Below are 24,416 nucleotides of genomic sequence, written 5' to 3' on the forward strand. Positions count from 1 at the left end.
TGCAACAGATCTATGCATGGATATGGCTCTGATACCACTGATGGGTTCGTTGCATAGAAAACAAAAAATTTCCTACCGCAAAGACGAATAAATCCAAGATCTAATCTACAAGATCGGAGCAATGAGATGGAGATGAGACTAACCCTCGAAGATTCCAAAGCCTACGAGATTAATCTCGTTGTTGGTGTAGACGATCGTCCCCGGTGCTGCAATCCGGCAGCACTTCCATACTCGGTCGCGCGTACGGTGTCGATGAAGCCCTTCCTCTCCCCGTTCCAGCGGGAAGCGGAGGTGTGGTAGATCTCCTGCAAGTTCCAGAAGCACGACGGTGTGGTGGTGGTGGTGGAGGAAGAAAAGCTGCAGGGCTTCGCCTAAGCCGGAGCAGCGTATGGTGGAGGAGAGAGGCGGCCAGAGGAGGGGACAATGGATGGGATGGTGGCCGGCCACCCCCTCCCCTCTTTATATAGGGGGCCAGGCTGGTGGGGTGGCCCCCTTTCCCATCTAGGGTTAGGGGGCGGCGGCCAAGTGGGGGGAAGAGAGATTTCTTCCCCCCCAAGTTGATCCCCCTAGGGTTTTGGGGAAACCCTAGGGGTTTGGCCGGCTGGGCCTTGAGGGGCATGTGCCCCTGGCTCATTAGGCTAGGGAGCACCCCCTCGGCCCATGCTAGGCCTCCTAGGGTCGTGGGCCCACTGGTGGGACCCTCGGAACCTTCTAGAACCTTCCCGGTCATCCACCGGAAAAATCCCGAACTTTTCCGAAACCTAGAAATCAACTTCCCTTATATGAATCTTATTCTCCGGACTATTCCGGACCTCCTCGTGACATCCTGGATCCCACCCGAGACTCCGAACAAACTTCGTCTCCATACCATATTCAAATCTACCTATGCGACATCGAACCTTAAGCGCGTCACCCTACGGTTCGCGAACTACACAGACATGGCCGAGACTCCTCTCCGAGCAATAACCAATAGCGGGATCTGGTGATCCATAATGGCTCCCACATATTCAACGATGACTTAGTGATCGATTGAACCATTTACATACGATGCCGATTCCCTTTGTCACGCGATATTTTACTTGTCCGAGGTTCGATCATCGGTATCTCCATACCTTGTTCAACCTCGTTACCGACAAGTACTCTTTACTCGTACCGTGGTATGTCATCTCTTGTGATCCAATCACATGCTTGCAAGCTAATCAGACGACATTCCACCGAGAGGGCCCAGAGTATATCTATCCGTCATCAGGATGGACAAATTCCACTATTGATCCATATGCCTCAACTCACACTTTCCAAATACTTAATCCCATTTTTATAACCACCCATTTATGCAATGGCGTTTGATGTAATCAAAGTACCCTTCCGGTGTAAGTGATTTACATGATCTCATGGTCGAAGGACTTAGACAACTATGTATCGAAAGCTTATAGCAAACTGAACTTAATGACTTGATCTTATGCTACGCTCATTTGGGTGTGTGTCCATTATATCATTCAACTAATGACATAACCTTGTTATTAATAACATCCAATGTTCATGATCACGAAACCATGATCATCCATTAATCAACAAGCTAGTTATACAAGAGGCGTTCTAGGGACTCCTTGTTGTTTACATAACACACATGTATCAATGTTTCGGTTAATACAATTATAGCATGATATGCAAACATTTATCATAAACACAAAGGTATTTTAATAACCACTTTATTATTGTCTCTTGGGCATATCTCCAACAAGCCTATGTGCGAACAAACTCATTGGTCATCCGATAGCACCCTGAGGCAATAAAGAGTGTTTATTATTATATCTCAATAGGTCATAATAAGTTGCATGCCATGCTATAACTGTATCAATCAAAAACATTGGTACACGCGTGGTATGTAAATAAACCATAGTCTCTAGTGAGCCTATGTGCGAACAAACTCATTGGTTATCCGATGACCGAGGTTTCCCAGTCATGGACATTTATGTCAATTGAAAATGAGATCATATCATTAGGTGAATGATATATTTTACATTGTTCCGATAATTATGAAAACGTAGTAACCTACTCCTTAGACCGTGTGATCATATGTAATCGATCACTATCATCGGAGGCTGCCTTGACCGCATCAACTGTCACGCTGTAATATGGTGATCATAAAGGTGCTTCTCATGTATTTCAAAGGGGTATGTTGAGGCATATGTATCAAGGTCGGGATTTGTTCATTCGCGTGATGGAAAGATACTCTGGGCCCTGATGTCTACTTCCCCCTCCTTTTCCTGTAGACAGTGTTGGGCCTCCAAGAGCAGAGGTTTGTAGAACAGCAGCAAGTTTTCCTTAAGTGGATCACCCAAGGTTTATCGAACTCAGGGAGGAAGAGGTCAAAGATATCCCTCTCATGCAACCCTGCAACCACAAAGCAAGAAGTCTCTTGTGTCCCCAACACACCTAATAGGTGCACTAGTTCGGCGAAGAGATAGTGAAATACAGGTGGTATGAATATATATGAGCAAGAGCAACGGTGCGTAAAATAGCTTGCTGGCGTGTAGTTGATGGTGGTAGTATTGCAGCAGTAGTAACGCAGTAAAACAGTAAACAAGCAGCGATAGCAGTATTTAGGAACAAGGCCTAGGGATTACACTTTCACTAGTGGACACTCTCAACATTGATCACATAACAGAATAGATAAATGCATACTCTACACTCTTGTTGGATGATGAACACATTGCGTAGGATTACACGAACCCTCAATGCCGGAGTTAACAAGCTCCACAATTAATGTTCATATTTTAGTAACCTTATAGTGTAAGATAGATCAACATAACCAAATAGATCACATCAATACCATCATAGTAATAGTTAACTTCACAATCCACAAGAGATCATGATCATAGCCTACGACAAGAACCACATGGGGCACACACTAGTCACCTTTACACCATGCAGGAGGAATAGAATACTTTAATAACATCACTAGAGTAGCACATAGATGAATTATGATACAAAACTCATATGAATCTCAATCATGTAAAGCAGCTCATGAGATTATTGTATTGAGGTACATGGGAGAGAGATGAACCACATAGCTACGGCGAAGCCCTCAGCCTCGGGGGTAGATTACTCCCTCCTCATCATGGGGGCAGCGATGGCGGTGAAGATGGCGGTGGAGACGGCGGTGGAGATGGCTCCGGGGGCAATTCCCCGTCCCGGCAGGGTGCCGGAACAGAGACTTCTGTCCCCCGAATTGGAGTTTCGCGATGTGGCGGCGTCCCTGGAGTCTTTCTGGAGTTTCGTCAATCGGTATCGAAGTTTTAGGTCACGACGGCTTAAATAGGCGAAGAGTTGGAGTCGGGGGGGCCACGGGCTGCCCAAACCATAGGGGGGCGCGCCCCCCCTTGGGCCGCGCCGCCCTAGGGTGTGGGGCCCCCCTGGCACCCCTCTGGCCTTTCTCCGGTGCTCTGGAAGCTTCGCGTATTTCTAAGACTTTCGGTGTTGATTTCGTCCGATTCCGAAAATATTTCCTTACTAGGATTTCTGAAACCAAAAACAGCAGAAAACAGCAACTGGCCTCTCGGCATCTCGTCAATAGGTTAGTTCCGGAAAACGCATAAAAATGATATAAAGTGTGAACAAAACATGTTGGTATTGTCATAAAACAAGCATGGAACATCGGAAATTATAGATACGTTGGAGACGTATCAGCATCCCCAAGCTTAGTTCCTACTCGTCCTCGAGTAGGTAAACGATAAAAAGATAATTTCTGAAGTGACATGCTACCAACATAATCTTGATCATACTATTGTAAATCATATGAGATGAATGCAGCGATTCGAAACAATGTAAATGCAATGAGTAAACAATTGAATCATATAGCAAAGACTTTTCATGAATAGTACTTTCAAGACAAGCATCAACAAGTCTTGCATAAGAGTTACTCATAAAGCAATAAATTCTTAGTAAAGGTATTGAAGCAACATAATGGAAGATTAAGTTTCAGCGGTTGCTTTCAACTTGTAACATGTATATCTCATGGATAGTTGTCAATGCAAAGCGGTATAACAAGTGCAATAAGCAAGTATGTAAGAATCAATGCACAGTTAATACAAGTGTTTGCTTCTAAGATAGAGAGAAATGGGTAAACTGACTCAACATAATAGTAGAAGAAAGGCCCTTCGCAGAGGGAAGCATTGATTGCTATATTTGTGCTAGAGCTTTTATTTTGAAAACAAGAAACAATTTTGTCAACGGTAGTAATAAAGCATATGTATCATGTAAATTATATCTTACAAGTTGCAAGCCTCATGCATAGTATACTAATAGTGCCCACACCTTGTCCTAATTAGCTTGGACTACCGGAATTATCGCAATGCACATGTTTTAACCAAGTGTCACAAAGGGGTACCTCTATGTCACTTTGTACAAAGGTCTAAGGAGAAAGCTCGCATTGGATTTCTCGCTATTGATTATTCTCAACTTAGACATCCATACCGGGACAACATAGACAATAGATAATGGACTTCTCTTTTATGCATAAGCATGTAGCAACAATTAATTTTCTCATATGAGATTGAGGATATATGTCCAAAACTGAAACTTCCACCATGGATCATGGCTTTAGTTAGCGGCCCAATGTTCTTCTCTAACAATATGCACGCTCTAACCATAAGGTGGTAGATCGCCCTTACTTCAGACAAGACGAACATGCATAGCAACTCACATGATATTCAACAAAGAGTAGTTGATGGCGTCCCCAGGAACATGGTTATCGCACAACAAGCAACTTAATAAGAGATAAAGTGCATAAGTACATATTCAATACCACAATAGTTTTTAGGCTATTTGTCCCATGAGCTATATATTGTAAAGGTAGAGGATAGAAATTTAAAGGTAGCACTTCAAGCAATTTACTTTGGAATGGCGGAGAAATACCATGTAGTAGGTAGGTATGGTGGACTCGAATGGCATAGTGGTTGGCTCAAGTATTTTGGATGCATGAGAAGTATTCCCTCTCGATACAAGGCTTAGGCTAGCAAGGTTGTTTGAAGCAAACACAAGCATAAACTAGTACATCAAAACTTACATAAAAGACATATTACAAGCATTATAAGACTATACATCGTCTTCCTTGTTGTTCAAACATCTTACTAGAAAATATCTAGACTCTAGAGAAACCACTCATGCAAACCAAATTTTAACAAGCTCTATGTATTTCTTCACTAATAGGTGCAAAGTATATGATGCAAGAGCTTAAACAGGAGCACAACAATTGCCAAGTATCAAGTTATTCAAGACATCATACCAATTACTACATGTAGCATTTTCTGTTTCCAACCATATAACAATTAACGAAGCAGTTTCAACCTTCGCCATGAACATTAAAAGCTAAGAACACATGTGTTCATACGAACCAGCGGAGCGTGTCTCTCTCCCACACAAGCATTTATTCAAACAAGAACAAAAACAAGAAACATAAAGACGCTCCAAGTAAAGTACATAAGATGTGACCGAATAAAAATATAGTTTCAAGAGAAGGAACCTGATAATTTGTCGATGAAGAAGGGGATGCCTTGGGCATCCCCAAGCTTAGATGCTTGAGTCTTCTTGAAATATGCAGGGGTGAACCACCGGGGCATCCCCAAGCTTAGAGCTTTCACTCTTCTTGATCATAGTATATCATCCTCCTCTCTTGACCCTTGAAAACTTCCTTCACACCAAACTTCTCATAAACTTCATTAGAGGGGTTAGTACATAATCAAAAACTCACATGTTCAGAGGTGACACAATCATTCTTAACACTTCTGGACATTGCTCAAAGCTACTGGAAGGTAATGGAACAAAGAAATCCACCCAACACAGCGAAAGAAGCAATGCGAAATAAAAGGCAGAATCTGTCAAAACAGAACAGTCCGTAAAGACGAATTTCTAATAAATACTTCCGTTGCTCAGATCAGAAAACTCAAAACTAATGAAAGTTGCGTACATATCTGAGGAACACGCACGTAAATTGGCATATTTTTCTGATTTTTCTACAGAGAAAACAGCCCAGATTCGTGATAGATAGAAATCTGTTTCTGCGCAGAAATCCAAATCTAGTATCAACCTTCGATTAGAGGCTTCACTTGGCACAACAAAACACAAAACTAAGATAAGGAGAGGTTGCTACAGTAGTAAACAACTTCCAAGACACAAATATAAAACAAAGTACTGTAGCAAAATAACACATGGGTTATCTCCCAAGAAGTTCTTTCTTTATAGCCATTAAGATGGGCTCAGCAGTTTTGGTGATGCACCCGCAAGAAATAGTATTTGAAGCAAAAGAGAGCTTCAAGAGGCAAATTCAAAACACATTTAAGCCTAACATGCTTCCTATGAAGAAGAATCTTATACACAAATGAATTCATGAAGAACAAAGTGACAAGCATAAGAGGATAAAACACGAGTAACTTCAAGATTCTCAACATAAAGAGGGGAAACTTAATATTATTAAGATGCATACAACCATATTTCCCTCTCTCATAATAACTTTCAGTAGCATCATTGATGAAATCCACAATATACCCATCACTTAAAACATTCTTATCATGGTTCATATGCATAGAAGTATCATTAATTTTGGCATAAGAAGAGTTCTTCTCATCAATAGTAATTGGAGCAAGATTATTATCAAGAATTTGAACATGGTAAACAAGTTGCATATTAAGGGAATTGTTTTTGGTAATCCAATCATGACTATGACAAGTTTCATCAGGATAGTTATAACCTATATCATAGCATTCTTTATAATAATCATCAAAGATCGGAGGCACAGTGTCATCATAAGAAATAGAATAGTTATCTTTCACAATCGGTTTATCCATAACCATACCATCATTGTTATTAGAAGGAGATGTATCAAGAACATAATGACCAGTAGCAAAAGGATTTTCAAACACCTCTTCCCCAAGCTTAGAGCTTTCTATATCATTATGGGAGGAAGCATGGATAGCACTGACACTATGGCAATTATTATCATCTTCAGAATTAGTTTCCCAGAGATTTGTGATATCAAAAGTAGTGTGCTCATTCAAATCATGATCGCTAATGTATGTAAAGGGCATAGGAAGATCATCGTATTCAGATTCATTATCACAATAATCATTAGGAGCAACATACTTACGGTTACCTAGCGTTATCTCATTCACGCGGGGATACGCCGTTACCTCTTTCTTTTTATTCTCCTTCTTCTTCTTCTTCTTCTTCTTCTTCTTCTTCGTTCCCTTCTTCTTCTTCTTCTCTTCCTTCTCCTCGTTCCTTTCTTTAGGAGGAAGAGGCTTGAAGGGTGGCTTGTCCGCATAACCTGATTTACTTTCAGAAACAATAGAAGAAACTTGGGAGGATTCCTCCTTTTCATTAATTAGTTCAAAACACATGGCGGTCCTATCATATTTTGGCAAGGTGTCATCTTCTAAAATATTTTGTATGTAAGTATTTGTATGGCTATTATCAATGCAATAAGAAAAACACCCATGCAGGACATCATCAATATCAAGATCACTCATATGTAACAAAGAGATTTTTCTCGACAGTTCTTCACACCCCAAAAATAAAGTAAGTTCATCATGCTGATTAGGAGTAATTTCATCATCACAATACAAATTTGCAGCACTCATTGGGTTCAAATTATCATTGGAGGAGCATTGAAAATTAAAATGACCCACTTCATGGCAAACTTCACAAATAAAAGGATAGAGGGCACAAACTTTTTTACCAAGATCATCTAGAGCCCTAAGCCACTTTCTAGTTTTTTCATTAATATGATGGATGCAATATTCATCTTTGACTTGATTAATTCCACAAGGTCTATGCATTCCACAAAAATTAACATGCTTATAGGAAATAACATTCTTAGGAGTTTGAGCATGCTTATGGCAATAATTAACAACAATTTCATTCTTCATGCAAGCCTCTTTAAAAGGTTCATGATACTTATCAAAATTCCTCCTAGGCAATTCAAAATGAGAAGCAAAGGCTTTATAAAGATTTGCAGCAACTTGAGAGTCAAGACCATAAGTAGCACTCATATTTCGAAACTTATCGGTATCCATAAAAGCTTCAATGCATTCATAATCATAATTTATACCTGAATCTTTACCTTTGTCGTTCTCCCATCCTTCAGCGTTGTCCTCAATCCGATCAAGAAGGTCCCACCTAGCTTCAACCTCCTTGCTTGTGAAAGATCCCTCCGAACACGCGTCCAGATAGTCCTTGTGTTGTCCTGAAAGCCTCGCATAAAAATTGTTAACAATAACATTACGGGGGAGCTCATGAATGGGACATTTGAGCATTAGTGATTTCAATCTCCCCCACGCTTGAGAAATACTCTCTCCATCACGAGGATAAAAGTTATAAATATAATTCCTATCAATATGCACTTCATGCGGAGGATAAAATTTAGAATAAAAGAGAGATGCAATTTCCTCCCAACCAAGAGAATGCCTATTCTCCAACAATTTATACCAATGCGCCGCTTTACCGCACAAATAAACGGAGAATAGCTTCTTCTTCACTTCATCCATAGAGATACCTGCACACTTGAATAACCCGCATAATTCGTGCAAAAACAGTAAATGATCTCTAGGATGGACAGTTCCATCCCCTTTATAGTGATTGTCCATAACACGTTCAATAATTTGCATAGGTATTTTATACGGAATACTTTCGGCAGGTGGATTTAAAATATCAGAAGCATCATTAGAGTTATCGCATATGGGAGATAAAGCATTATCAGAACAAATTTTCTCCCCTAAAGATGGGAAGCTAAAAAGATCACAAAAACTAGCTTCCCCAAGCTTAGACTTCTTCATAGCATTAGCAGTAATTGCATTCATACTAATAACATCGCTACTAGCATGCAAATAAGGTTCCATAGGTTTTTTAATTTTCGCATCAAACAATTCTAAATCAGGAAAAAGACTAAAAAGCTCACCAATGTTTTTGTTGTTTTCCATTATGCCTAACTAGTGTAAACAAGAAACAAAAAGATGCAATTGCAGGATCTAAAGGAAATAGCTTCGAGTACTTACAACGGCGAAAATAGCTTAGTAGCCGAGGTCCGGAGTGTGAGTACCTTTTTACCTTTCCTCCCCGGCAACGGCGCCAGAAAATAGCTTGATGTCTACTTCCCCCTCCTTTTCCTGTAGACAGTGTTGGGCCTCCAAGAGCAGAGGTTTGTAGAACAGCAGCAAGTTTCCCTTAAGTGGATCACCCAAGGTTTATCGAACTCAGGGAGGAAGAGGTCAAAGATATCCCTCTCATGCAACCCTGCAACCACAAAGCAAGAAGTCTCTTGTGTCCCCAACACACCTAATAGGTGCACTAGTTCGGCGAAGAGATAGTGAAATACAGGTGGTATGAATATATATGAGCAGTAGCAACGGTGCCAGAAAATAGCTTGCTGGCGTGTAGTTGATGGTGGTAGTATTGCAGCAGTAGTAACGCAGTAAAACAGTAAACAAGCAGCGATAGCAGTATTTAGGAATAAGGCCTAGGGATTACACTTTCACTAGTGGACACTCTCAACATTGATCACATAACAGAATAGATAAATGCATACTCTACACTCTTGTTGGATGATGAACACATTGCGTAGGATTACACGAACCCTCAATGCCGGAGTTAACAAGCTCCACAATTAATGTTCATATTTTAGTAACCTTATAGTGTAAGATAGATCAACATAACCAAATAGATCACATCAATACCATCATAGTAATAGTTAACTTCACAATCCACAAGAGATCATGATCATAGCCTACGACAAGAACCACATGGGGCACACACTAGTCACCTTTACACCATGCAGGAGGAATAGAATACTTTAATAACATCACTAGAGTAGCACATAGATGAATTGTGATACAAAACTCATATGAATCTCAATCATGTAAAGCAGCTCATGAGATTATTGTATTGAGGTACATGGGAGAGAGATGAACCACATAGCTACGGCGAAGCCCTCAGCCTCGGGGGTAGATTACTCCCTCCTCATCATGGGGGCAGCGATGGCGGTGAAGATGGCGGTGGAGACGGCGGTGGAGATGGCTCCGGGGGCAATTCCCCATCCCGGCAGGGTGCCGGAACAGAGACTTCTGTCCCCCGAATTGGAGTTTCACGATGTGGCGGCGTCCCTGGAGTCTTTCTGGAGTTTCGTCAATCGGTATCGAAGTTTTAGGTCACGACGGCTTAAATAGGCGAAGAGTTGGAGTCGGAGGGGCCACAGGCTGCCCAAACCATAGGGGGGCGCGCCCCCCCCTTGGGCCGCGCCGCCCTAGGGTGTGGGGCCCCCCTGGCACCCCTCTGGCCTTTCTCCGGTGCTCTGGAAGCTTCGCGTATTTGTAAGACTTTCGGTGTTGATTTCGTCCGATTCCGAAAATATTTCCTTACTAGGATTTCTGAAACCAAAAACAGCAGAAAATAGCAACTGGCCTCTCGGCATCTCGTCAATAGGTTAGTTCCGGAAAACGCATAAAAATGATATAAAGTGTGAACAAAATATGTTGGTATTGTCATAAAACAAGCATGGAACATCGGAAATTATAGATACGTTGGAGACGTATCAGGCCCACTCGGTGAGATTACATCCATGAAGCTGCGCAACATATGAATAGGTCATGAGGATGGAATATCACAGGAACAAGTTGATTAGGCTTGTCGGTAACGAGATAGAACTAGGTATAGTGATACCGACGATTACATCCGGACAAGACTAGTATCGACGTAACAAAGGGAATATGACTCAACGTTTATGGTTCAATAACATATATATTTGTGGAATACACAGGGGTAATTATGGGCATCTAGGTCCCGCTGAAGAACACTGATCGGAGAGGCGTCCCGATTATGTCTTTAGTGTTCCCGAGCCGTAGGGTAACACTCTTAAGGCTCCAGCGATGCTGATGACACTATATCAAGTGTGTCAATTAGTTGGGACTCGAAGTGCAGAGTGATTGATGACCCACAAGTATAGGGGATCGCAACAGTCTTCGAGGGAAGTAAAACCTAAATTTATTGATTCGACACAAGGGGAGCCAAAGAATATTTATAAGCCTTGACAGATGAGTTGTCAGTTCAGCTGCACCTGGAAATAAACTTGCTCGCAATAGTTTATCTGTAGTAACAGTTTTATAGCAGTAGCAGTAGTGAAGTAACATCAGTAATGAAATAAAAATAGCAGCATCAGTGATTTCAGTAGACAACAAGATTAAAATAATGTAGACATAAGAATGGATGAGCGGACGCTGCATGGAGAAGATAATTCATATAATAAGCAAGACATGGGAATTTGCAAGTAACAATGATAAAAACATCCAAGTACTAAGTAACCATAGGCGCGTGTTCCTATTTAGTGTACATGCTCGCAAGGAGAAACTTGCACGACATCGTTTGTCCTACCAGCCCGTTTGCAGCGGGGCCTCAAGGGAATCTACTGGTAATTAAGGTACTCCTTTTAATAGAGCACCAGAGCAAAGCATTAACACTCTGTGAAAACACAGTGATCCTCACATCACAGCCATCCCCTCTGGTTATCCTAATTGCTGTCACTTTGGGGCCTCAGGTTCCGGACAACGATATGTGTACACAACTTGCAGGTAAGATCAAAAACAATAATTATCCTCATGAATCAATAACATGTTCAGATCTGAGATCATGACACTCGGGCCCAAAGTGACAAGCATTAAGCACAACAAGTTGCAACAATGTCAAAAGTACTAATAACGGATACTAGGCACCATGCCCCTAACAATCTTATAGCTATTACATGAATGATCTCATCCAATCCCTACCATCCCCTACAGCCTACAGTGGGGAAATTACTCACACATGGATGGGGGAATCATGGATGATTGATGGAGAGGCGTAGGTGATGATGATAGAGATGATCTCCTCCAATTCCCCGTCCCTGCAGGGTGCCAGAACGGATATTCTGGTTCCTGGATTGGGGTTTCTGGTGGCGGCAGAGCAGCAGAACTCTTTCTGGAAAAACGTCGAACCATCCCCCCTGTTTTTTTAGGTCAGAGGCTTAATATAGCTAGGATGAGAGGTCGAGGGGGTGCCCGAGGCGGCCACACCACCCCTAGGCGCGGCCAGGGCTGGCCCGCGCCTAGGCATGGTGTGGCCCCCCTGGCTCTTCTCTGTCTCGTCTTCTGGCTCCGCGAGTCTTCGGGTAAAATAGGGACTTTGCGATATTTTCCGGGAATTTTTCTGAAAGTTGGATTTCTGCACAAAAATGAGACACTAGAGCAATTCTACTGAAAACAGTGTTAGTCTGCGTTAGTTGTATTCAAAAACACACAAATTAGAGGGAAAAAACAACAAAAGTGTTCGAAAAACTAGATACGTTTAGGACGTATCAGTGATGCAGTGAGAGAAATTTTTCCCACAAGGGTGGCTCGGGGTTCATATCGAATTCTCGGGGAACAAAGGCAAAGCTTCTTCCAACCTCATCTAGCCACCTGCAAATAAAAATCTTTGTCTTGTGCCCCAACTCCACCGTGTGGTTGTCAAGTACAAGGCTCTGGTATTAGTAAAGTAAAATAATAATAAAATAAAATATTCGAAAGTAAACTAAAGATGTTTTTGGGATTTGGTTGTAGTTGCAAGAAGTAAAGACATTTCTATATTTTTGAAATTAGTTTATGCTAAAATGTAAAGGCAAATAAAAGCAAGTAAACATTGTTTCTTATAATAAAAAGTGGACCGGGGTTCATGAGTTCACTTGCCTACTCTCTCATAAAGGTGTGGTGGCATTAAGAAGACGATAGATAAGTAAATATTGGAAAGGGGTACACTCCAAGCAATCTACATTTAAGAATTAATAGAGCATAGCTTTAGGTACTTTGACATGATGTTGAAACAACAAATATGCTACCTTGAATTACACTTATCACAATAGATCAAACATATGATCCATAGGTTAAACAAGACTTCTTAGCTATCACTAATGATTATATAGCATTCACTTTATCCCTAGTGACGTAACAAAAGAAATGGTAACGACCATACTAGATATGAGGCTTGCTGTCACAACTCATTACTACCACCATGTTACTCAATCAAATACACACCGTCCCCCACACATGCTCTTACATACAAGTTTGATCAGAACAAGTAATAAAGAACACGGTAACAATATGCATCTATTAATACCTCAAGAACACAATAAATATTCATATCTCATAGATCATCGAATAAAACAAAAGATCCACCACATAGGAATTACAAATGTAGCCATAATCACGATAGGAAACTCATATGACATCTAAACAACATAGCACAAGAAAGGGATAGATCAAGACAAACCCATAGTCCAGAGGTGGACTACTCCCTATTCATCATGTTGGTGGTGTTGATGATGTTGGAGAGGGTGGAGATGCAACCGGGGATGGCTTTGACATCGTTTTCCCCTCCAATCTTTGCAGGTTTAGCCTCGGTTTAGTGGTTTTTAAGTCAAACCCGTCAGTTTGAGATCAAAACGAATTGTTGCGGACACTCGAGGAGGGAACGAGACATGGTGGCGCGGCCTAGGGTGGGTCCCACACCACCTGTGCTCGTCCAGGCCTCGTGGCCCCCCTCTGGTACATATAACATTATTCCCAAAGTAAAAAATGTATAGTGTAATGGCGATGACAATACTGAACTGGATCTCTAGAGGACAATGCAAGCATACTAATGAGGGTGGCTCAAGCGGCGCTAGGAAGCCAAAGGTTTAGAGGGAAGCTTGTAGTAGTGAACAACAAATGCATGAGCACCCACAAAACAAAAGAGAAATGAGAAAGGAAGCTAGACTAAGGGCATGTACAATGGTAGAGGCGACCTGTCTTCCCTTAACCACCCACACCATTTAGAAAAGCAATAGATACAAGTTGTCAATGCATTATCTCTTATTATGATCCCTTAGTTAAGAGAAGACAACAATCTCTTTCTTAATCCTCTCTCCTCCTACTGAGCAAATTCCTACATGGAAAGGGAAGGCAGACGTCACTTCATTGTACATGCGCTAATTGAGAAGAGTAGAGATAGAGAAATGGGATCTTTCACGCGACGGAGAGGATAAGGTTATTACTCCTGCTTACCAAAACAATTAGCTAAGTCTGATGTGGACATTAAGCATGAAATTAATTTCGATGCGAGCTACCGATAACGGTGGCATATGGTTGCCGTGGTGCTAGTAAGACACGTGTTTAGAGCAAGTAACCAATACAACAAGTAACAACCATAGGCATATGGTAAGGGAGAGCTGAGCTAGATTAATAGAGGGATTGTGATCTTTCACAAGAAAAAGGAGAGATGAAGGTCATTGCTCCTACTTAGGGATTTCAAAAAACCATGGGCATGAAGTAACATAACGTTGAGCATGCAAATTTTGAGTCGAAGTACTCCTTAGAAGTCATTTACCGGTAACTATTGTTAGTTGGTTGTGGTTGATCATCAAGAGCATGCCGCTCGATGACTAACTATACAACCATGTTAGGTCCATTTGTTATTAATATAAACAGTGGCTGCTCATCTTTGTCTTCTTTCACGTTTTATTTATCGCTTGACATTAGACGTGCGGTACATGTTGGCAATGCGTGCCGGTGATAGCAACCACACGTATGCATGCGTTTCCACATCCGGCGCCTCGGCTGGGCTGGAAGTCTTGGACCCCTCTTTGAAGTTTTCCTTGCCGTTGCTCTCCTCCAACGCCATGTACCGAACTTAACGGTCTTCCCTGTAGGAAATGAATATGGATCAAAGAAGCTTGCGGCAGTTGGAAAAACGGTACGACATCGTCCAAGATTTGACAACGGCACGGGAGGGTAATGACGCATTGATGCGGGGCTGGCCCGATTTGAAGAACTCCCTCGCTACCTCTGCCGCATGGATACGCCACGGAAGAGGCAAATCAATCAGACAGCATGCAACAAGTAGTGTATACGACAAGTTTATGTGTCTCTTCTAATCAAAATTGCTTTGGCGCGCAACATACATCATTCTGTGAGCTGCATGTGTGCATACTTATCCTTTCTGTTTCTTGTTCAAATTTCTTTTTTAAGAAACACAGTACAGACGTAGACGTTCACATACACGCGCATACACTCACCCGTATGAACGTACACACGCACATTCTACCTCTATGAGCACCTCCGAAAGACTGAGCTGGCGGATTGGATCTTGAAATTTACGAAGTCACCACAGGCGCATCGCTGTCGACACATTGATAAAGTTTGTCAGATGTAGAATTTTATCAATGGTTTCTATAGTAGGTTAATGTATAAAAATCAAGAAAATTTAAGAATCTAGAAATACCTCGTGAGAAAAATCTATACATATGATTTTCAAAAATTCCAATATGAATAACTTAAGTTATATTTGTGGCAAAGTTTAGAAGTTTGACTAGACAAATTGCATGTCTAAAACCTCATCTATTTGTGATACATAGAGAGAGAGAGAGTATATATGCATCAGCTTCAATTAATTTCCTCGAGATGACTTTTGGCTCCCAATAAACTCTTTCTTTTGGAAGGCATTGTATCTAAAATTCAGAAAACTCCTACCCCCTCAGATTCATATTACTTGTCACTTATATAGGTTTAACTAGACACATTTTAGCTCCAGATACATCCATCTTAGCGATGAGTAAAATAGACCGGAGAGAGTAAAACAATTCACCATATATCTATGATTTTTTTATAAAATGCTTCCATTTGTGTGCATTGCAATATAATTTGGTAATTTTTTGTGTGTGTGTGGAGAACATACAGATAAAGCAAGCATATATCGCTTGAAAGATGCGGTAAACCTAGCATAGCTCGGGTTGTCAATCGAGGTGATAACCCGATTGATCACATATCAAAGTATAGTTTTTTTTTCAAGGTCGATCAGGTCCTAGGTTAAAGCTATTTTTTTCACACCAAGGCAAATTATCCTTTCAGTAGTGATTCGTTAATATCAATACTCCATGATTCCAATCTTGAGTAGATGTTGTGTGAGTGAAAGTATCTAGACACATTTTAGTTCTAGATACATCCACACTAATGATAAAGTAATATAAATTGGAGGGAGTATCTTTAAGTATTTCAGAGTTTCATGGTAGGTTTCTAAAAAGGGAGCTCAAGCCCAACCTGATTATTGGGGTGGGCTGCCCATACCCATGCCAAATTTATCTTCTTTGTATATAAGGCTAAAGAAGTAGCCACTCTTCCATTGGATTGGAAGGAAGCAAATCATTTACATGATGACCTTTTGCTCAAAAAAAAAAATTACATGATGACCTCAAAAAGAGGTCAGAAGAAGGAAACGAAAATGAGAACCAAAAACCAAAACTCTAAAACTAGGCAGATCAAGCCCTGGGGTATGTTCTGGTATCTACATGCATTAACAATTGGGAGGTTTTTTTTTTTTTTGCAACACAGTATAGACGTAGACCCTCATAAAACCAATATCGGTGGGACGTAGTATCGTGTCATCAAACGGCTTTGAGTAATCGCCTGTTTTACTATGGTCCAACAAAAGAAATGTTACGATAAATCCAAAAAGTAGGCATGCCATTGCGATCATGTATTATTTTGTATTTTCTATACTTGTAGGATATGAACTAGAGAGGTCCTAAGACAGAAGGTGGGAGAACTCAAAACCAGGTGGGCTAAGCCAAACTTTGTCTCACTAGCCAGTTCCCCTCGGAGCTAGCTCACGTCACGACACTTATTTTTGCAGCTCCTGGTCTGCATAGTTGGTTCCACAGTTATGAGGCGACTTTCCGAAAGCAGATCGTCAGAGGATAAGATAAAGGAAAATGCAGTTTTTCTCCTTGCTCTTTGGGACTTGGGAGGTTCGGCAGAACGGCTGCGGCATGCACGGGACGGAGGATCTCCTGTTGAGAAAAAGAAACAGAGGATCAGACGTCGACGCTGCCCAACTGAACTGAAGGACGGTTGCACCACGCACATTCAGGTGCCCGGCCCCTGCAGCCCCACCCTCGCCGTCGTCATGCATGATTAGGATGGATGGTTTCGGCGGCCGGCCGGCGGGTCTCCCTACCGCGCGCCCTAGATGTCCTCCCATTCCCAGCGCCGCCGCCGCCGCTCGCACCTCTCAAGGTCAATGGATCACATTAATTCCGCCCAACCTGACGGTACAATACGTACGTATGCTCCTACCTTTCTCTGATCCATAGCAAACGACCATGCTGCTCGTGGATAATGACCATGTTTACGGAATCGGAAGGCAAGGTAATGTCAGGATCAAGGCGCGTGCCGCTCGAGCCCCACATTGCTTAACCGGGACAAGTGCATGCATGCGCACATTGCTTGATTGCAGCTGCACCATACGTGCGGCTGAACCTGAACTGACTTGTTGATTGATTGTGATCGGGAGTGCGCGCAAGAGAAGAGTGCACGTCTGCCCGTGGAGCTCGTCAGCTAGATCGCCGCCGCTGGCACCGCACACCCACGGGCGCAGGCCGCTGGCTAGCTCGATCGGCGGCACGCCACGGGACCTGTCACCTGTGGTGTGGCGGCGGGCGTGCGCGCGCGCGCGTACCTGGTGTTGTGGTGTAGCGTACACGCTTACTCTCATGCATCCCGTCAGCAACCGTCGCGCGCGCGCAACTTGCGGCGAGCCGTGTTCATGCATGCATGACCGCATAGTCTCGACTCGTTTGTTACTAGCCACCATAAATCGAAGACGAAAGTTTCCGTGCCTAACCTCTGGAAAACGGGACGAGCCAAATTTTCTTGCCATGCTAGCTGCATGGGCTAATCATTCTACTACAGTACTACTACTATCCAACAGGTTTTTTTACTAATGCAAGCGAGTCAAATTTTCGGTACCGTCCATCATATTTAGTGTAAAATTTTGAAATAACTTTTGCAGAATGATGATGCTAACAGAAAGTTTAGTTCATTTTTTAAACTTAAAAAGGGTAGATGGCACCCTAACTTTGACCCACTTGCATCTGTAGGTTTTTTTTTTCTAGAACTATGTAATGGTTCTTTAAAACAATGTCTTTTAGAATTTATATCATGAGTTGCAAAAATTCAAGGACATAACTTGGCTGAGAATTTGGTTAGTTCTCATTCGACCGAGAATTAGTAATTGACTAACTACCTATCTGAAAATTGCAACATTTTGGGTTAATTAAGGACATACTGTTCTATTAATTGACTGACTACCTAGCCGGAACGAGATATTTATTCTAAAAATAAAATAAATACATACACTTAGCTTTCAGAAACAAATACAATAAAATTCGAATGAGCGATGATAAAGAAAAACATGGAAAATGGTTTTGGTTGTCGGTTTTACACAAAAATGTGATGATCTCCAAATAAACCGGTTTCCCTTTTTATGCTATAAAACTGGTCTTCCTTACGCATGAATATTCATTTCTATAGAGGAGGTGCATTATGAAGCACTAGTCCTATATACTTAAGCATTGGTGCTCAAGTAAAAAAAGGTTTATTTTCTATAAGCACCTCTTTCAAGCACCTTGTATTGTATATGCCCTTAGAGCTCTCATACAATCTTCTATGCTAAGGATTCCCAACTGACAATTATATGAGATGGGGAATTTTGCTGCGTGGAGCTTGACAAAAACGGGTACATTCTCTGTTCGTACGGCCTATCATGATGAGTGGGAATCTCAATTTGGACATAAAATTGGTAATGACCTAAGTGTGGGCTCTATCAATCCACACCCTATGTCGGAGAAGATTTGGAAGTTAAAGGTACCCACCAAAGTGAGGATTTTTCTTTGGCATACTATGCAGGATATGACATGTCAGAGTTAATCCTAAAAGCCTGGTGTGTGAGGGCGACGCTGAAGATGTGAATCATATGTTGTTTCTATGCCCTCGAGCAAAGCTGGTATGGAGAGACCTTGGTCTGGATTTCAAACTCATGAGGCTTGTGAGGTGGACCGAGCAGGTCAGTCAGTACTTGGGACATTGATATGTGATTCGGGGGTGCCATCGTCTGTGCTTGATCAATGAAACATGACTGAAATCATTGATGTCTCATGTTGGTATTTTTTGTGGGAAAGGAAACATCATGTTCAGGGAGAAAATATATGTGCAGTCCTTTGGAAGGTCAGCGACCGCAATAACAACCTTGACAATGAACTTTATTAATGCTCACTCAACCAAGCCGAAGAAGAAGAGTGGAGGTTGGTTTAGACCGCCCCCGAGTCGTGTGAAGGTTAGTGTTGATGCTTCATTTGACGCGGACTCCTTGAGGGGTACAACAGGAGCAGTAATTCATGATTCTTCTGGTAAGTTTGTAGCGGAAAACAAGTACAAATTTGATTTTGTACAAGATGTATCGACAACTGAAGCTTACACATTGAAGAGTGGCCTACTCCTCGCCCAATCTCTTGGATGCAATCCAGTTATTCTTTCATCGGGGATTTTTTTTCCAGTTGCAAGTAAGATTGCAACTTGGAAAAATGCCTTCTCGTTCACTAAGAATTTGTCACACCGCTATAGAAAACAGCAAGTTATAGAGCCCATGTTGCGTTCCGTCAAATAGCAGTCTTTTTTTATGTCAAAAGAAAAGTTGCCTATTAATTAATAATAAGCAGAGCGAGCTTAAGTTCACAAAATGAAAATATACTGTTAGCTGCTGACGTCTTTTATCGAAGAAGAAAATATTGCTGTATTTTTTGGGAGAGGAGGAAGCTATTTGTGTATTTGATTATGCGATCCTCCATTTCTAATCTAAGCTGGACTAAACAAATCAAGCAAAGGCACGTTCTCCAAATCAAACGTTCTGACTTAACCAGACTCTGTCGCCTGGAAGTACGACTGTGGTGAGAAATAGCTAGCCATATCAGTGGAGACACCACGTACGTACATAGACGAACCAGGTCAACAAAGGGGCCAAACAACGCAAACGAGTTAGGATTAGTGCGTAGGGCGCCAGAGTTTTAACGACGCATGCATGGTAGCCGTAGCGAATTAGTTTATCACCACATGCGCGCGCGCGGCACAGTCCCGCCGGCCAATGCACGGCGAGCTAACTGAGATAGGTAGAGGTAGGGTCCATGTCCGCCGTTTGAACGCAAGCAACGACGCGGGAACATGTGTGCTAGGCTGCTAGCTCGCTCTAACAGTAAACTCTCTCGAGACGATGGCTCGGCTATATAAGTAGCCATCGGTGCCCACACACCCAGGCCACGGCATGCATGCAGCATAGGTGCAACTGCAATTAGCTTGGCCACCGAGCGAGCGATCCCTCTCCATTATATATCTCTCCCTCTCCCTCTCCCTCGCTCATCTTCGAGCCAATTCCTCGGTAGAGATCGACATGCGAGGCTCGATGGAGAGGTCAGCCGTGTTCTTCCTGGTGTGGGCCGCCGCCCTGGTGAACGGTAAAAACTTAACTGAGCCTTCAATTGATCTTCTTGGTTGACTACACCTACTAGCTTAATTAGCGCTTGGTTGAAGAAGCTTACTGATCAGTCGCGATGCTAACTAACTACTCTTCCTCTCGTCAAGCAGCTGCTCTCATGGCGCAGTCAGTTCCTTACGACTACTCGTCCAGCTCCGAGGTACGTACAAAAGGATAATATCCGGGTTTTTTTTTCTGTTGCGCCACCGCGCGCGCCCCGTGTGAGCTTGGCGCCTTTTGCAGCCAACTCCTTTTCGAGTTCAACAATAACAACAATAAAAAAAACTCCTTTTCTTCTTCGGTTCTTGACCAAGATGTTTCTGTTGGCGATCGATTGATTATCGATGTCGTCATTGACAAGCTATCAGCTAGCCAGTTACATGCACGCGCGCGCGGGAGGGGCCGCCGTGCGCATGGGTGGCGGCGCACGGCACTAGTCTCCACCGTGTGATCTTTGCCCGCCGGCCGGCCCGAGTCCACTCACCGCCGGTGACGGCGCACGATCGATCGAGACATGTATGCATACATGCGTTGGTACCTAGCTAGCTAGATTTTGCACAACTAGCTCGCTGGTGATCGATATCTAATGCGTGCTTACAGATGGCTCTGCTCCATCGATCGCCATTCTCTCTTTCATTTAGTAATCCTTATTGAGCACACCACTGGTGGAAGCGAACCGAACAAACAGGAAGAATTAACTCGGTGTTAAGGCCGGCCGTGTGGAAAGAAGCATGACGATGACGTGACGCCAAGAACAGGTAGAGATGGAAAGTCTGTGCAGAGCCATGCCAAATTTATCGGACCAATCGCGCGCCACATACAAAAATGCCCCCGAATCCAACACGCCAATTTGACCCTTGTGGCGTTATTCCAGTCTGCCGCTCCGTTTCCAGCCTAACATTCTACCAGTAAATCATCTCCCATTTCGAATACAACACCAAGCCTCTCTACCTAAACCCCAATGTGGGCGCCGGTCTAAGAAATTGGCACAGATCACACGCAGCACCAAACATAGAAGCTACATGCGGTGTGACATGCAAATACACTTTGATCATGCCAGTGATTTGTGAACGCAACTTTGTGATTCAGAGCTGGGATACATGGTAATGGCGGCTAAGCTTTTTTGGGCAAGACCACACAGGGGAGGGCGTGTGTACCCCAGTGTCCGCCACACACCGCAAACTGCAATGCACGCACTCGTTCCACTCAGTTTTAGGGCACCCAAATGCGTGCTAATCATGCGCTTACCCGGGCACTTAGCTTTTTTCCTTCGGTTGGTTGGTGAAGATACTGTGATTAGTTCTCCAGTTGTCAGTGTGTGTCGAGTGTCCCATTACAGGAGTTCAGAGTCAACAAGGGCCCAACCAAAGCAGCAACTGCATGCATGTTTTAACCCTTGTTTTCGCAAACACAATGAACATCTGGGGAAATTGTGCCTTTTTTCTGAACTTTCATTTTGCTAGTCTCATGTTAGGCGCCATTAAATATGCGATCACTTGGACTTCTGCAGGTAAAGTCAAACAATATTCCTCTAGTGCTACTACCTCTAGCCCGTCGTCAAACAGTTGCATGGAAGACGAAAATCCTAGTAGTCGAGTGATACTTTACCAAACAAAAAATCTGGTACAACCAGTGCTCTCTTAAATAATCTGGCACGCGCGTACTTGTCTGAACAGTCTGAATCTCTTGTAGTTTGGCGACGGTTACTATCAGTTTGTTCCGAACGGTAACGACCTTTTTGGTGACTTTTACCGAGACGTTGACACTTGACGAGGTCCGTCGGTTGGCAGTTTTGGCCGTTAGGCACGAGTCAAATCTAGATTAACCGTACCACTCGACTTAATCAGTCATGGTAGAAATCTACCGTTACTGATATTTTACTGTTGCTAACATTTGCTGAGTTAACGCTGACATACGCGAATGCGCTTGCAGTGCCTGGCTGAGCCCCTGGAGCCTCACTACGGCGGCGGCGTCATCGTCAACCCGAACTTCGACGACGGTCTCAAGGGCTGGTCGGTCTTCGGGTACAGCAGCGTCGCCGAGGCCTCCTCGGCGGCGACGGGCAACCGGTACGCCGTTGCCACGAACCGGACGCGTTCGTACCAGAGCGTCAGCCAGAAGGTGTACCTGCAGAACGACACGCACTACACCCTCTCAGGTCTGAATCCATAGCACCTTCTCTTTCTTCAGAGTTTGTCAGCATGGTCGCTCATGGAGGAATTTGCAATGTGCAGCTTGGTTGCAGGTTAGCGACGGAAGCGCCGACGTAGTAGCCGTCGTGAAGACGGCCGACGGCTTCGTCCACGCCGGGGGCGTCGACGCCAGGTCCGGCTGCTGGTCCGTTCTCAAAGGCGGCCTCACCACCGCCGCCTCCGGCCCGGCAGAGCTCTACTTCGAGGTAAACACAGCTCTCTTAATTCTCCTGGAACACCTTGATCGTCGGTGAAAAGATAGATTTGTTCATTCGCGTACGTGCTCTGGTTACTACGTACAGAGCAACTCGACGGTGGACATGTGGGTGGACAACGTGTCGCTGCAGCCGTTCTCGAGGGAGGAGTGGGACGCCCACCGCGGCGCGGCCATCAAGAAGGCCCGGAAGAAGACGGTGCGGCTGCGCGCCCGCGACACGGCCGGCAACCCGGTGCCGGGGGCGCGGATAAGCGTGGAGCACGTCCGGAGCGGCTTCCCGCTGGGGTCGGCAATGAGCAGTGAGATCCTGCACAACCAGAGGTACCAGCAGTGGTTCACCCAGCGGTTCACGGTGACCACCTTCGAGAACGAGATGAAGTGGTACAGCACGGAGGTGGTGCCGGGGCGGGAGGACTACTCCGTGCCTGACGCCATGCTCCGGTTCGCGCAGAGCCACGGCATCGCCGTGCGCGGGCACAACATCTTCTGGGACGACCCGAGCACGCAGATGGGGTGGGTGAAGGCGCTCAGCCCCGACCAGCTCCGCCGCGCCACCGCCAAGAGGATCAAGTCCGTCATGTCGCGCTACGCCGGCAAGGTGATCGCGTGGGACGTGGTGAACGAGAACCTGCACTACGACTTCTTCGAGGACAAGTTCGGCTCCGGCGCGTCGGCGGCGTTCTACCGGAAGGCGCACGGCATGGACGGCGGCGCGCTCATGTCCATGAACGACTTCAACACGCTGGAGCAGCCCGGGGACCCCAACGGCCAGCCCAGCAAGTACCTCCGCAAGCTGTGGCAGATCAAGGGCGCCTTCCCCGGCAACGGCAACGGCGCGCGGATGGCCATCGGCCTCGAGGGCCACTTCGGCGCCACGCCCAACATCCCCTACGTCCGGGCGGCGCTGGACACCATGTCGCAGGCCGGCGTGCCCATCTGGCTCACGGAGATCGACGTGGCGCCGGGCCCCGACCACGCGCACCACCTGGAGCAGGTGATGAGGGAGGTGTACTCGCACCCCGCCGTGCACGGCATCATCCTCTGGACGGCGTGGCACGCCAAGGGCTGCTACGTCATGTGCCTCACCGACAACAACTTCAAGAACCTCCCCGTCGGGGACGTCGTCGACAGGCTCATCGGGGAGTGGAGGACGAGCTCGCACGTCGGCGTGGCGGACGCCGACGGCTACTACGAGACGGAGCTGTTCCACGGGGACTACAAGGTCACCGTCGCCCACCCGGAGGCGGCGGCGAACGCCGCCGTCGTGCAGAGCCTCAGCGTGGATAAGGAGTCCGACAACGAGTACACCATACACGTCTAGTACTAGTAGCTTGTGCGATGATTCGATACGTGTGCCATAGCATTGATTGTTGGTTTAGAGCATTGTTTGTTCCCGCCCATGAGATTGATGAATTCTCATTCCTGGAGAGGCGATGGATCATATGTTCATTATACTATATAGTATATTAAACAAAAAGAAGTTCTATTTGATCTTCTTTATATCTCTATATATACAAGTTTGCATTTCGTTTCTGTCAGCCTAGATCTTGCAACAAACATATGATGAGATTAACATTGGTTACAATCGAGATTTGCGCAAGGCCAGACAAATC

General features: G+C 44.2%; 1 protein-coding gene across 1 annotated transcript; it reads left to right on the plus strand.

Annotated features, from left to right (window-relative positions):
• The first annotated feature begins 20,186 nt into the window (after nucleotides 1–20,186).
• On the plus strand, nucleotides 20,187–24,336 carry LOC127296633 (endo-1,4-beta-xylanase 5-like). Its single transcript, XM_051326802.2, has 5 exons — nucleotides 20,187–20,374; nucleotides 20,505–20,554; nucleotides 22,327–22,552; nucleotides 22,629–22,792; nucleotides 22,889–24,336. Exons 1-5 carry the CDS (start codon nucleotides 20,311–20,313, stop codon nucleotides 24,122–24,124), a joined length of 1,740 nt encoding a protein of 579 aa, XP_051182762.1. The 5' UTR covers nucleotides 20,187–20,310; the 3' UTR covers nucleotides 24,125–24,336.
• Nucleotides 24,337–24,416: the final 80 nt, after the last annotated feature.

The sequence above is a fragment of the Lolium perenne genome, chromosome 4 (genome assembly GCF_019359855.2).
Source record: "Lolium perenne isolate Kyuss_39 chromosome 4, Kyuss_2.0, whole genome shotgun sequence".
NCBI classification, from domain to species: domain Eukaryota; kingdom Viridiplantae; phylum Streptophyta; class Magnoliopsida; order Poales; family Poaceae; genus Lolium; species Lolium perenne.